The sequence below is a fragment of the Jaculus jaculus genome, chromosome 14, assembly GCF_020740685.1.
Source record: "Jaculus jaculus isolate mJacJac1 chromosome 14, mJacJac1.mat.Y.cur, whole genome shotgun sequence".
Taxonomy (NCBI): domain Eukaryota; kingdom Metazoa; phylum Chordata; class Mammalia; order Rodentia; family Dipodidae; genus Jaculus; species Jaculus jaculus.
Window position 1 is genome coordinate 5,897,938 of NC_059115.1, and position 15,601 is coordinate 5,913,538.

The 15,601-nt window shown below is 50.6% G+C and overlaps 1 protein-coding gene and 1 pseudogene across 1 annotated transcript in view; one reads left to right on the plus strand and one right to left on the minus strand.

The window, feature by feature from the left end:
- Positions 1–3,422: 3,422 nt before the first annotated feature.
- LOC123454798 lies at positions 3,423–7,602 on the minus strand (annotated as a pseudogene).
- A 644-nt stretch (positions 7,603–8,246) lies between these two features.
- Positions 8,247–15,601, plus strand: part of LOC123454799 (probable ATP-dependent RNA helicase DHX34) — a 46,061-nt gene continuing 38,706 nt past the window's right edge. The window contains exon 1 of the mRNA XM_045134206.1: positions 8,247–8,397. Coding sequence (XP_044990141.1) covers positions 8,247–8,397 — 151 coding nt within the window. The remainder of the gene's footprint in view (positions 8,398–15,601) is intronic.

Below are 15,601 nucleotides of genomic sequence, written 5' to 3' on the forward strand. Positions count from 1 at the left end.
ACCACTTTGTGCATCTGGCTTACATGGGTCCTGGGGAGTTAAACCTGGGCTCTTTGGTTTTGCAGGCATGTGCCTTAACCACTAAGCCATTCCTCCAGCCCTATTTTTTATTAAAAAATTATTTATTTATTTATTTGCAAGTAGAGAGATACAGAAAGACACACACACACACACACACAGAGAGAGAGAGAGAGAAAGGATAGACATGCTGGGCCTCTAGCCACTGCAGATGAACTCCAGGTGCATGAGCCACAATGTGCATCTGGCTTATGTGGAACCTGGACCATTAAACTTGGGTTCTTAGGCTTCTCAGGCAAGCACCTTAATGGCTAAGCCATGTCTCCAACCCCAAATAAAATATTTAAAAAATTTTTTGTTTATTATTTATTTATTTGTTTGAGAGCGACAAACAGAGAAAAAGGCAGATAATGGGCGTGCCAGGGCCTCCAGCCAGTGCAAATGAACTCCAGATGCATGCGCCACCTTATGCATCTGGCTTATGTGAGTCCTGGGGAATCAAGCTTCTAACCGGGGTTCTTATGCTTCACAGGCAAGGACTTAAGTGCTAAGCCATCTCTCCAGCCCTAAAAAATTTTTTGGGTTTGTTTGTTTCGAGGTAGGGCCTCACTGTAGCCCAGGCTGACCTAAAATTCACTATATAGTCTCAGGCTGGCCTTGAATTCACGGTGATGCTCCTACCTCTGCCTCCCCTCCTGAGTGCTGGGATTAAAGGCGTGTACCACTATGCCTGGCTAAAATATATATGTAATATTTAAAAAGAGTCCTAGCCAGGTGTGATGGCACACGCCTTTAATCCCAGAATTTGGGAGGTAGAGGTAGAAGGATCACCATGAGTTAAAGGGCACCCTGAGACTACATAATGAATTTCAGGTCAGCCTGGACTAGAGAGAAACCCTACCTCAAAAAAACAACAAAAAAAAAGAGTCCTGATCCAAAAACCTGGAGGGCGTGGCCATGACTCGTGATCTGTGTGGTCACACACAGTCATACTCCGACCACGGAGGCACCTTTGGAATCAGGTGCTTTCACAGACACCCTCATTGGTAGGATGAGTAAATTGAGGCAATTAGAGGGGTAACATGGCTTGCCTAACATCACAGGGACAAAGAGAGCCTCCCATGCGCCTCCACACTTGTACAGCCACTGGTCTCGTGACACCTCCCACTTTGATGGCCCGTTGCCATCTCGCTGGACCCTTCTTGCTCCTCGCTTTCCTATCTACCCGAGTTCACACACTTCTTGTATGTCCCACTTAACTCAGAGCCAAATGTAAGTCCATCCAGTGGCTCACAAGGCCTATAACACTCTGTTCCCTGCCTTTCTGGCCTCAGCTCTCCTCCCTCCACTCCCTTATGCTCCTCCAAGTTTCCCAGGCCCCTTCCTTTGCCTCAGGTGTGTTCCTGCCTCTGGGCCTTTGTACCTGCTCTTTCCTCTTCCTGGGACCCCCTACCCTCAGAGACCCACATGGCACATGTTCTCAGTTTTACTTATTATTACTTACTTGGTTTTTCGAGGTAGGGACTCACTGTGGCCCAGGCTGACCTGGAATTCACTATGTAGTCTCAGGGTGGCCTCGAATTCACAGCGAACCTCCTACCTCTGCCTCCCTAGTGCTGGGATTAAAGGCGTGCTCCACCACGCCCGGCTGTTCCCCCCCCCCCCAACCTCCCGAGGTAGGGTCTCTGCTCTAGCCCAGGCTGACCTGAATTCACTATGTAGTCAGTCTCAGGGTGGCCTAGAACTCACAGCGATCCTCCTACCTCTGCTGGCATTAAAGGCGTGTGCTACCATGCCCAGCTCATTTTCTTCAGATCTCTGCTCAACTCCTTAGCTAGGCCTTCTCTGCCGGCCCCATTTACACTGTAGCCAGCCAAGCCAGAGGCCACGGCCCACTCCTGTGAGCTCAGCATTTGGGAGGTGGAGGGAGGCGAATCGGGACTTCAAGACCAGCCTCGGTTACATAGGGAATTTGAGGTCAGTGGGATACATGCGACCCTATCTCCAAAACAAAACAGGGCTGGAGAGATGGCATAGCATTTAAGGCCTGCAAAACCAAAGGGCCCAAGTTTGGTTTCCTAGGAGCCATGTAAACCAGATGCACAAGGTAACACATGCATCTGGAGTTCATGTCCAGCAGCTGGAGGCCCTGGCATGTTCGTTCTCTATCTGCTTCTTTCTATCTCGGCCTCTTTCAGATAAACAAAAGTAAATGTTAAAAAAAAATTGTGGGGGTAGTTTTGAGGTAGGGTCTCACTCTGGCCCAGGGTGACCTGGAATTGACTATGTAGTCTCAGGGTGGCCTCAAATTCACAGCAATCCTCCTACCTCTGCCTCCCAAGTGCTGGGATTAAAGGCATGTGCCCCCACACCAGCCAAAAAGCCCAAATTTTGAAAAGAGCTGTTTGAGTTGCTAGCTTATGTTACAAAAAAACCCAAAATGTTGGGCTGGGGAGATGGCTTAGCTGTTAAAGGGCTTGCCTCCAAAGCCAAAAGACCTAGGTTCAATTCTCTAGGACCTATGTAAGTCAGATGCACAAGGTGGCACATGCATCTGGAATTCTTTTGCAGTGGCTGGAGGCCCTGTAGTGCCCATTCTCTCTATATATGTCTGTCTGTCTGTCTCTCTCTCAAATTAATTAATTAATTAATTAAAAAATTTTAAGTTAGGGCTGGGAGGATGGCAGAAGGCACCTGCCTACAAAGCCAAATGACCCAGGTTCAATTCCTCAGGACCCATGTAAGCCAGATGCACAAAGTGGCATATATGTCTGGAGTTTGTTTGCAGTGGCTGGAGGCCCTGGAGCACCCATTCTCTCTCTCTCTCTGCCTCATTCTGTCAAATAAAATATTTTTTGTGTGATGGCTACAGATTTAATTTTAAAACACTATCTGAGGTCTCTGCCCAGTGTATGACAAGCAAACAGAGCAGATGTTAGCGCAATGTTGACCTGGTAATTTGTGAAAAAAGCTAGTTTGAGAAAAATTTCCATCCTTTACGTGTAAACACGTACAAAAAAAAAAAAATCCTTAGCACAAATTTTAAAGGTCATAGGCCAAAAATTCCAACAGTAACTCTTCTATAATCCTCAATTACACAAAACAAGTTGAAGTGTTAAAATACCTTTCAGCCTGGATATTTATCCACCTATGTATCCGCTGCACCAAAAGCTTAGCAGTTCTGGACTAGTGACACTGTACTATAATGGTGGTGCAGGACGTACGAGGCACCGGAATATATGCATCTCACTGTAGCCAGTCGCTATGGTTATCATTTAATTCTTGGCAATATGTAATAACTGCTATGCATTTTGGTGCTGAAGCTGTGAACTGTGGAGCACAAGAAGCAGTGTATTACAGTAACAGTTTGCATTTGACAAACTGCGAAGTTGAACAAACTTCTTTCATGAACTTTGCGATTTGTTTTGTCATCGGTCACTTCCTGTAGATCCTTGATTTGATTATTCAATGTTCATGCATTCTCCATCCGCAATCTCCAGCATTTCTTCATCTTCCTCATCATCATGCAGGTCCTTTGAAAGTAACTGTCTAGCTAGCTTAATATTGTAGGGAAGCTTCCTTTTCATTTCAAATTGTCGCTTTTTCTCTTGCTCCTGCGGTAAGAGGTCAGCGTCTCCCTCTTAGCTGCGTGCTTCTCGCTCCCGGGTGTGACTCGCGGGCTGGGAGCCGGGGCCTCGGCTCACTTCTCAGCAGAGACTTCGGGACTCCGGGCCTGAGTCTCGGTGACGTCGTCGTCCCCGCGGCTCTTCTGCCTTCGCTGAACCCAAGTCTGCGCCGGGTGGCACGAGGCCAGGATGTTCATCTCATCCCGCCTCTCCGACGTTTCCCGCAGCTCCTCCGCGCTCCGGCCGGGCTGTTGGCCGGCGCCCGCACCGAGCTCTTGTTCTTCAGGATTCCCTTGACGCCCCGCCATGGCCCGGCGCTGCAGCCGTGGGCTCAGGGCAGCCACTGCCCGGGGCCCCGGAAGAGAAGGGTTCGGGGGCGCTCACCGAGGCCCTCTGCCTACCTGCCTCGCCGGAGACTCCTGCCAAATAAATTATTTTTTAAAAGCTAATGAGTGATGGCTCGGTGGTTAAAGGTGCATGCTTGCAGAGCCTGATGGGCCAGGTCTAATTTTCCAGTATCCACATAAAGCCAGATGCACAACGTGGTGCAAACATCTGGAATTCATTGCAGTGGCTGGAGTCCTTGGTGTGTCCATTCTCTATCTCTCTGCTTCATTCTTCTTATAAATATAAATATGAATATAAATACATACATATACAAACTCCAGATGCATGCGCCACCTTGTGCATCTGGCTTACATGGGTCCTGGGGAATCGAACCAAGGTCCTTTGGCTTTGCAGGCAAATGCCTTAACCACTAAGCCATATATATATATATATATATATATATATATATAATATTTATTTTTTTTTTTGAGGTAGGGTCTCACTCTAGCCCAGGCCAACCTGGAATTCACTATGGAGTCTCAGAGTGGCCTTGAACTTACAGCAACCCTCCTACCTCTGCCTCCCGAGTGGTGGGATTAAAGGCATGCACCACCACGCCCGGTCAGCCCCTATATTTTTAAAAAGGTAAATGCATTTTACTTTGAGACTAGGACAAAATTTCCAACAATTTTTGTTTTTTCTTTTTTTGTTAAGTAGGGTATCACTCTAGCCCAGGTTGACCTAGAATTCACTATTTAGTCTCAGGCTGGCCTCGAACTCACATCAATCTTCCTACCACTGACTTCTGAGTGCTAGGATTGAAGGTGTGCGCCGCCATGCCCAGCTTTCCAACAATTTCTTTTCTTTTCTTTTTTTTTTTTTGGTTTTTCAAGGCAAGGTCTCACTCTAGTCCAGGCTGACCTGGAATTAACTATGTAGTCTCAGGGTGGCCTCGAACTCATGGTGATCCTCCTACCTCTCTGCCTCCTGAGTGCCAGGATTGAAGGCATGCGCCACCACGCCCAGCTTTCCAACAATTTCTGATATGGCTGGGTACCTACTTCTGTTATTTTGTACAGTGTATCAATAATGCACAGCAGTATTCCCAGAACTACTGATTATAAAATTAAAATATCAAAGTTCTGTGAAAAATGCTAAAGATGCTCTATATTCTTTTTTTTTTTTTTTTTTTGGTTTTCGAGGTAGGGTCTCACTCTAGCCCAGGCTGACCTGGAATTCACTATGGAGTCTCAGGGTGGCCTCAAACTCACAGCGATCCTCCTACCTCTGCCTCCCGAGTGCTGAGATTAAAGGCATGCGCCACCACACCCCGCAAGATGCTTTATATTCTGCAGCATCAAATATTGGAACAAGATGTAATTCTTTCTTTTTTTGTTTGTTTTTTGAGGTAGGGCCTCACTCTAGCTCAGGATGACCTGGAATTCACTATGTAGTCTGGGGGGGGCCTCAAACTCATGGTGATCCTCCTAACTCTGCCTCCTGAGTGCTGGGATTAAAGGCATGTGCCACCACGTCTGGCCATTTTATTTTTTTATTTTATTTTATTTTATTTTATTTTATTTTATTATTTCTGAGCAACTAAATGTGAATCTGCTTCCATGTCTGGGGTGGTGTTGCACACCTTTATCCCAGTACTCAGGAGGCCAATGTAGGAGGAACCTCTGTGAGTTCGAAGCCAGCCTGAGACAACATAGTGAATTCCAGGTCAGCATGGGCTAGAGTGAGACCCTATCTCCAGATAAAACGTTAAAAGTGAGCTGAGGATGTAGCTTAGTGGTAGAGCACTCTCAGAATCAGCCAGGGAGGAGCTGTGGGCATGGCTAAGCGGTAGAGCATTTGTCTAGAATCCACCAGAGAGGGCTGGAGAGATCACTTAGCAGCTAAGGAACTTGCCTGCAAAGCCAGAGAACCCAGGTTCGATTCCCCAGGACCCACATAAGGCAGATACACAAGGTGGTGCATGTGTCTGGAGTTCACTTGTAGTGGCTGGAGGCCTTGGCGCACTTGTTCTCTTTCTATCTGCCTCTTTCTTCTCTCTCAAATAAGACAGGGCTGTGGCTCAGAGGAGGAGCACTTGTATAGAATCCACAGTGAGGGGCTGGGGGCGTGGCTCAGAGGTAGAGCACTTGTCTAGAGTCCACAGTGAGGGGCTGGGGGCGTGGCTCAGAGGTAGAGCCTTGTCTAGGATCCACAGTGAGGGGCTGGGGGCGTGGCTCAGAGGTAGAGCACTTGTCTAGATCCACAGTGAGGGGCTGGGGCGTGGCTCAGAGGTAGAGCACTTGTCTAGAGTCCACAGTGAGGGGCTGGGGGCGTGGCTCAGAGGTAGAGCACTTGTCTAGGATCCACAGTGAAGGACTGGGTGTGTGGCTCAGTGGTCCTATGCTCAATGCCTAATAACCTAAAGACAAGGAAAAAAGTGTTTAACGAGGAAAGCTCTCTTCGTCTCATTCCTTCTCCTCAATATACATTAAGAACCTACCCATAAATCCATGCTTACGTCTTAAGTTAGAATGCATGCAAATTTCTTAGGAAAATGGCCACCTGACCCCAACATTGTATGGAGTGATGCTCTTGGTCTCCCAACTTTGTTGTAGAGAAGAGGCATCTCATCGTTCTCAGGGAAAATTCACACACGCCTAGACTTTTTTGTTTGTTTTGTTTTTCGAGGTAGGGTCTCACTCTTGTCTAGGCTGACCTGGAATTAACGCTGTAGTCTCAGGGTGGCCTTGAACTCATGGTGATCCTCCTACCTCTGCTTCCCGAGTGCTGGGATTAAAGGCGTGCACCACCACGCCTGGCTCATGCCTGGACTTTTGACCCCCTTTTGACACAGCAGTCCTTTGAGGTGTGGCAGTGTGAATGCTAGTGTTTTCCCAAATGAGGGACATAAGACTCAGGGAAGATAAGGATGTGTCCAAGTCCTGTGGTGTGTAAATGACAAGGTTCAAACCCAGGCTAGGTTCTGCGGCTAGGTTCAGGCTGACCTGTGCTCAGCGTTAGGAGTACAGAGTGTGCCAGTGAGCCCTGTATAGGACGGGAGGAAAGGTGGGGGCTGCACTGCTCCTACTTGGTCCCTGCCCACCACTGGTCCTGGTCCCTGCCCAGCTTAGGGCGTCCCACCCAGGAAGGCCACCGGGGTGGCCACAGATGAAGGAAGACAGTACAGATCCCTCCACCTGCCTGTGATTGGGGCCCTGCAATCCCCCAGGATTTGGTGCTTGGGAAGCTGACTTTGGGTTGCTATGTTGATGGGTTTGGGGCAGTTTAAAAATATCTAAGAGGAGGTTTGTGTTTGTGTGTGTGTGAGTGCGTGACCGAACGTTGGCACACCGCAAGTCTTGTGTGTTGTGCGTTTGGCTCTTGAGGTCTGGTCATTGTGTGCTCCCGACTGTGTGGGTCCCATGTTTAAATGTGTGTTACCAGTTTGTGTCCAAGCCGAAAGCTGCGAGTTCAAGGCCACCCTGAGACTCCATAGTGAACTCCAGGTCAGCCTGGGCTAGAGTGAGACCCTGCCTCAGAAAACAAACCAAGGAGGAAGGGTGGAGGAACCCCCACGGTCCTCATTACACCCGGCGTGCAAAGGGATACTTGGGTCCGGGCTGCGCTCCATCGCGGCGAGGGGCGTGGCCAACCCCGAGGACCGCGGCCCAGGCTTCAAGAGCGGACCAATGGGGGCGCCGGAGGGCGTGGCTCTGCCCGGCATGGGCGTGGCCTTGCGAGCGTGGGCGGGGCCACAGGCCGCGGTGGGAGCCTCGGGAGAAGAAGATGCTCGGGCCAGCAGCCACCGGCAGCCGTGTCTCCGCCGCCTCCCGTGCCCGCCACCCTCGGGCCGCCCTTACTAGCTAGCGGCGAACCTCCCCTTTCTATCTCTCCGGGACCCTCCCCTCGCCCTGAGCAGGACTTTGGTGGGGTGGGGGCTCAGCCCTCCGCTCCTCCGGGGCGAGGGGGGACGGGGAAGGGGAGCGAGGGAAAGGGGGAAGCCCCGAGAAAGAGAGGAAAAAGGGGGTCTCATTCTCCCCTCGCATCCCAGTGGCTTCAACCAAGTCCCCAGCTTGGGTGAATCTTAGAGAAAGACAGAGAGACTCATCCCTCACTTCTCCATGGAGAACCACCCCCTTCCTCCTCCTGCTCCTCCTCCGCGGCTGCCACCTCCCATCCGTGCTCCAGGCTCTGTCAGCGCTCAGCCCCCTCCCTCCCTGCCCCAGTCCTCGCCACCCCCCTCCCCCTCCCCCCCTCCTCCCCTCCTCCCCCACCATGAGGATGATGGCCGCTGGCGCGGTGCTCGGCCTCTTCACGGCCTCCGCGGCCCCAGGGTCCCCCATGGAGCCCGAGGCCCCGGATTTCCGCAAGAGACCCCTCGAGACGCCCCGAGGTGGTGGTCTGCAACAAGGTAGCAACACCGGAGGTGAGTTTTCAAGGGCCGCGGGACTCCCCGGCGTGGCGTGGCGGGGGGGGGGGTGCGATGGTGTGTGTGTGTGTGTGTGTGTGTGTGTGTGAGAGAGAGAGAGAGAGAGAGAGAGAGATGAGAGGGGCTGGGCTCCATGTTGGAGCCCCTCCATGGGAGACGTGTCACAAGGAAAGGTGCCTGTCACTGGGGGGGCGGGGGGAGGGCTGTGCCAGTGTGACACATTAGTGAGAAGGTGTGTGTGGCAAGTAAAGGGGGCGTGTGGGAGAGGCCAAGTGGGCTGGCTCTGGCTGTGAGCCCTGAGAAACCCAGGATGAGAGAAAGGGGTTCAGCGTGTGTGACATAGGCATGAACGGGGTGGAGTGGGGCTGGGAAAAGCTGCTTGAGGGGATGTGACAAGAAAAGGGTGTGGGTGTGACTCCAGAGAGGCTGTGTGGCTGGGTGTGACACATGGAAGTGTGCAACGGTGACATCCAGGGGGCGTGTGTGTAACAGAAGCAGGTGGGGGTTATGACAAGGGGCTGGTGGGTGAAACCTGTGAAGGTAGGTTAACCAGAAAAGGGAAAGACGGGGTCCTGAGCGACAGAGGACGTCTGCGTATGACATCTTGGAGAGGGATTATTTGTGTGTATGTGTGTAACAAGGAGAGTGTGGAATGGCTGGGTGTGTCACACCAGAGATGGGGGAGTGATTCTGGGTGTGTGCATGTGAATTTGTCAGGTGACTGAATGTCAGATACCACAGAGGTGTGTAGGTGGCACGAGAACCCCTCCATGTGTGTGACCAGGGTGACGGGCACATAGCAGAGAACCCAACTAAGCCAGGGGGCCAAGTGCTCCTGTTTGCAGGGAGCAGGCAGGCTTTGTGGAGGGGGTCCCCAGAACCTGGCTCCTGCAAGGAGGGAGACCCTAGAACAAACTCCTTTCCACCGCCCCTATCATCTTGCCCCAAATCCCTTCTTTCTCTGGTCTTTTCCCCCCGGTTAGAAGAGAGATGGCTGGTGGGGTGTACTCTTCCTTCCCTCCTGGGGCTGAGTGTGTGCATCGGGGCGGGGGCGGGTTCCCACACCTCCCCTGGGAGAAACCCAAGCCCCTCTCCTCCTTTCTCTCACCTCAGGGCCCCTCACCTCCAGGCAGGTGGGGCCAGGAATTAAGGCCCCCTTTGGAGGCCTTTGAGGGTGTGCAAAAGAAATTGGAGGAAAGGGAAGTTGGGGGAGGGGTGGAAGAGAATTTCCTGTCCGTCTTCCTGCACCCCCACACCCTCAGCACACACATGAAAATGTCCACACCGACTTCCTTCCCTGCTTCCTGCCCTGTGGCCATTCCCAGTCCTGGCAAGGATAGGGGGACCCAGGAGTTCCCTGAGCCCAGTTTGGCTGCTCAGCTCTCAGGGCAACAGGGAAGGGGGGTCCCTCCCTCATCTTAAAGGGAATGAGGTGTTCTAGGTTTGGCTCAGCTGCACAATATTACAGTGAATGGCTGCTAGTGTAATGACTGTCGCCTCCACTGCATGTAACACTTACTACAAGCAAGACGGGCTCTGAGACGGATGAATTTCTCAATACAGTCCTCCTGGGAGATGACTTAAGGTCTGGCTTTACAGATAAGGGAAACTGAGGCTCAGTAAAATGAAACAGCTTGTCCAAGGTCACAGGGCTCTTGAGTGGTGACATCAGAATTTATTGTCACCTGGGCTGCTTGGTTCTGGGGTACAGATGCTTTGACTGCCCAATCGTGCCTCCTTCTGACATGGCAAAATTAGGTCTCTCCTATGGGGACTATCTCCGGCAGATCCCACACACACATAGACTTCCAGGGTACCCTTGGGGAAACTGAGGCTAGAAGATGCAAAGGGACAGTCCTTCCTTGATAGAAATACTCAGGGGCAGGGCAAGTGTTCACGACTTAGATCTCAAAATTGATAGCTCCTGGGGCTGGAGAGATGGCTCAGCATGAAAAAAAGCTCTTGCAAGGCCTGAGAGCGCCAGGTTCAATTCCTCACTACCCACATGAAGCCAGATGCACAAAGTGGTTCTGCAGATGGAGTTCATTTGCAGTGGCAGGAGGCCCTGGTGTGCACATTCTCACTCTATCTGCCTCTTTGTCTCTCTCAAATAAATAAGTTTTGTTTTGTTTTTAACTGATAGCTCCTAAACTGGGCATGGTGGCACTCACCTTTAATCCCAGCACTTGGGAGGCCGAGGTAAGAGGATGGCCAAGAGTTCGAGGCCTCCCTGAAACTACACAGTAAATTCCAGGTCAACCTGAGCTAGAACAAGACCTTACCTCAGAAAAAAATAATAATAGTAGTCTAAAAAATAAAAATAAATTGATAGCTCCTTTCAATGATGGACTTTTGTGGCTGTAGGAACCTAAGTCATCCCCTCTCTTTTCTGAGCTTCTGTATCCACAGCTGCCAAATGGCACCATGGCCATACCCAGTGATAATGCCATAACATCTAGTGACATTATTAAAGCCTTGCACGCAGTTTCATATAAATCTCCCAACACCCTAGGATGTAATCCCAATACTAATAAATTATAATCATGGCTAACATTTATGGTGCCTGGAAGTGTTATGGGAACCGTTTGACGTGGATCATGTAATTCTTACAAGTCTGTTACCCATCGAACCAATGAGAGACTGAGAAGAGGTTAGGTAACCTGCCTAAGCTAACGTCATTCAGCCAAGCAGAGGCACAGTGGTAGTGATTTGGCCTCAAGAGGCTGGATGAACTGTGTGTGTGTGCACATCCCGCACTGAAGATGCCCTGTTCAAGTAATCACACCCATGCTCACAGGGTCAGGGGCTCTGGTTGGGTGTCACAAGTAGTAACAGAAGGGCAGACTGAACAGATCCCACTCTTTTTGTTTTTTCGTGGTAGGGTCTCACTCTAGTCCAGGCTGGCCTGGAATTCACTACGGAGTCTCAGGCTGGCGTTGAACCCATGAGGATTGTCCTACCTCTTCTTCTGGCGTGCTGGGATTAAACGTGTGCGTCACCATGCCTGACCAGATCCCATTATTCACCTAAGAGCTAGTCCCGCGTTCCTGTGTGCTCCTAGACAGAACAGAGGCGGCAGTGGCTGTTCAGATTGGGTTCCAGGGACTTACTTGCCATTGGGAGGAAGAGGCAACACTAAAAGGAGGACTCCCACTAAAAGATTGGAGGGAAATACAAGCCTTTAATCCAGGCACTTGGGCTGGAGAGATGGTTCACAGTTGCCTGTGAAGTCTAAAGACCCTGGTTCGAGGCTCGATTCCCCAGGACCCACGCTAGCCAGATGCACAAGGGGGCGCACGCGTCTGGAGTTCGTTTGCAGTGACTGGAGGCCCTGGTGCGTCCATTCTCTCTCTCTGTCACTGTCAAATTAATTAATTAATCCCAGCACTTGGGAGGCAGAAATAGAAGGATAACCAAGAGTTTGAGGCCACTGTGAGACTACATAGTGAATTCCAGGTCAGCCTGAGCTACAGTAAGACCCTACCTAGGAGAAAAAAAAAAAAATCCTTTGGAGAAACTTAGAACAAAATCACCAACTGACGTGGAGGCCAGCCTGAACTACTTGGCAAATTTGAGGCCATTACGAAGCGAATTGGAAAGACCATGTCTCCAGATAAAAACTAAAGAAGGGTTTGAGGATCCAGCTTAGTGGTGGAGTCCTAAAAATCTGCAGTGAGGGGCTGGGGGTGTGCTCAGGGGTAGAGCACTGTCTAGAACCCAAGTGAGGGGCTGGGGTCGTGGCTCAGAGGTAGAGCACTTGTCTAGAACCCACAGTGAGGGGCTGGGGGCATGGCCCAACAGTCAAGGAACTTGTCTAGAATTTACAGTGAGAGTCTAGGGTCGTGGCTCAGAGGTAGAGCACTTGTCTAGAGTCCACAGTGAGGGGCTGGGGGTGTGGCTCAGAGGTAGAGCACTTGTCCAGGATCCACTGAGGGGCTGGGGGAGTGGCTCAGAGGTAGAGCACTTGTCTGGAATCCGTAGTGAGGGGCTGGGGGCATGGCTCAGCATAGCAATGCTAGCCTAGATTGTGCAAGGCCTTGACTCTTTTTTTTTATTTTTGGTTTGTTGAGGTAGGGTCTCACTGTAGTTCAGGATGATCTGGAATTCACTATGTAGTCTCAGTTCCTTTAACTGCTGAGCCATTTCTCCAGTCCCTCCATCATCTATTTTTTTTTAATTTTATTTATTTATTTGAGAGCGACAGACACAGAGAGAAAGACAGGTAGAGGGAGAGAGAGAGAATGGGCGCGCCAGGGCTTCCAGCCTCTGCAAACGAACTCCAGACGCGTGCGCCCCCTTGTGCATCTGGCTAACGTGGGACCTGGGGAACCGAGCCTCGAACCGGGGTCCTTAGGCTTCACAGGCAAGTGCTTAACCGCTACGCCATCTCTCCAGCCCTCCATCATCTATTTTAATTGACTATGAATTTATTTATTTGAGAATGAGACAGACAGGCAATGGGCACACTAAGGACTTTGGCTGCTGCAAACAAACTCCAGACCACACATGCCACCTTGTGCACCTGGCTCACATGGGTACGGGGAGTGGAACCTGGGTTCTTTGGCTTTGCAGGAAAGCGCCTTAGCCACTAAGCCATCTCTGCAGCCCTGACTGTGAATTCTACCATGTGACCCTGTCAGGTGCTGGTCATAATCTCTTCTTGTCCCCAGTCCTCTGAGGATCCTCCTCAGCGGGATTACTGGTGTCTCCCACGGGGTCATGAATGCATCGATCAGTCTCGGGTTGGTGGGGACAACCATGCCATGGGGTTTGTGTTTTCCGCGTGAAAGAATCTCTTCTGGCAGCGCCACCGCCAACTGCTCCAGGCCTGCATCGGTGATGTCAGCCAGGCCCCCCTCAGGGCTTCCTGAGCCTTAGCCAGCCTCAGTGGCACCAACTCTGCCCCCCGCCCCGTCCTTACCATTGAGTTCTCTCAGTTAAGAGTGGCAGTGCATGCCTGTAACCCAAGCACGTGAGCACTGAGGCAGGAGGATTGTAAGTGCGAGGCCAGCCTGAGCTCCACAGTGTGTGATTGCTGAAGAGCGAGAACTCACAGTGGTCGACAGCCCAGCAGCCTGCCTCGCCCATCCCGGGAAGTTTGCGTCGTGGCCCTCGCTCCCGTCACTGCCCTGGTTGCTGGACGCCGAGCCCACGGGCTCTGTTCTGTGCTTGCGTGTGTCCTTGCGGGCTCCCACCTCGGGACCTTCACAGAACCTTCCTGCTGCCTGAAGTTCTAGTCTCTGCCCCGTTTGAAGTGATCCCTGCTTGCATGTCAGCGGCTCAGAGATTATGCACTTTGGGGAGGGTCAAAACTGGGTGCGGGGTATGACTAGGTACAAGTTAAGGACTATTTCAGAGGGACAGTGGTCATGACCTGTGAATAAGTCTCAAAACTTCCATGTCCTCTCTGGCGTGGTGGCGCATGTCTGTAATCCCAGAATTCTGGAGGCAGAGGTAGGAGGATCACTGTGAGTCAGAGGCCACCCTGACAATACATAGTGAATTCCAGGTCTGCCTGAGCTAAAGCGAGACCCTACCTTGAAAAACAACAAAAGAAGCATTATCTCTTTGTAGCTGTTTTTTTTTTTTTTAAATTTTTTTTGCAAGCAGAGAGAAATAGAAGAGAGACAGATGGGCACACCAGGGCCTCCAGCCACTGCAAACAGACACTAGATGCCTGTGCCGCCTTGTGTGTCTGGCTTGGGTCCTTAAGCTTTACAGGCAAGTGCCTTAACCGCTGAGCAATTTCTCCAGCCCAGCCCATGCACCTGTTTTCTTGTGTGTAAAACGGGAACATGCATGGTTCCTGTCTCCTTGAGTCCGACCAGGGCTAGCTCAGGCTCTGCTCTCCTGGTTGCCTTATTTATTAATGGAATGAGTGCTCACTGTGTTGCCCAGGCGGCCTCAGACTCAGGGACTTGAGCAGCTCTGCTTTAGCGTCCTGGTAACTGGAGCTTTTGAATGTGAATTTTTATAATTTGTGTATGATGTGGGAGGGCATCTTCGTAAGGGTCAGAGACCACTTTGAGAAGTTACTGTGGTGGGCCTCAAGCCACTGCAATTGAATTCCAGATAAGTGCACCATCTTGTGTGCGTGTGTAACCTTGCACGCTTGCCTCACCTTGTGTGTCTGGCTTCTGTGGGATCTGAGGAGTGGAACATGGGTCCCCACTGCAATCCACCTCTACATGTGTGTGCCACCTTATGCCAAAGTGCCACCTTGTGTGCAGGAGTCACCTTGTGCATCTGGCTCATGTAGGTTCTGGGGAGTCAAACCTTGGTCCTTAGGTTAAGCAGTCAAGTGCCTTATTTGCTAAACCATCTCCAGCCCTGTTTTGTTTGTTTTTGTTTTTCCACTTTAACTGTGGAACTCAGTATGTAGTCTCAGGCTGGCCTAGAACTCACAGCCATCCTCCTCCCTCAGCCTCCCAAGTGTTGGGATTCTTGGTGTGTGCTGCCACACCGAACTTGGGTTTTTTTGGTTTTTTTTTTTTGTTGTTGTTGTTGTTGTTATTTTTTCAAGGTAGAGTCTCTGGCCCAGGCTGAACTGGAATTAACTATGTAGTCTCAGGGTGGCCTTGAATTCATGATGAGCCTCCTATCTCTGCCTCCCAAGTGCTGGGATTAAAGCTGTGCACCACCACACCTGGCTTTTTTCTTTTTTCTTTGTGAGCAGACTGAGAGAATGGTCACACCAGGGTCTCCTGCCACTACAAACTCACTCCAGATACATGTGCCACTTTGTCTGTCTGGCTTTACATGGGTACTGGGGAATCAAACCTGAACCATCAGGCTTTGCAAGCAAGCACTTTTAATCACTGAGCCATCTCTCCAGCCCGCTTTTTTCTCTTGTTTCTTTTTCTTGTGGTGGTTTTTCAGGTAGGCTGTCACTCTAGCCCAAGCTGACCTGGTACTCACCCTGTCACACGTGTGTCTGCCCAGGAGGACTGAGCCTCACAGACAGCACCAAATACTGCTCCAAGTCCTTGATGCAAACACCAACTCAAATGAAATTAAGTTACTACTTTAAGATATTTTTAAACTTGTGTTTCTGTTCTTTAAATCTCCAGTAATTTTTTAATACTGTCTGTAAGAAGAATCCATAAAGCCATTACTTTCCTCACTGGTAGATGCTGGACAAGATCTTCACCATTGAGCCATGTTTCCAGCCTGTCACTGTGGATTCTTTTTTTCTTTTTTT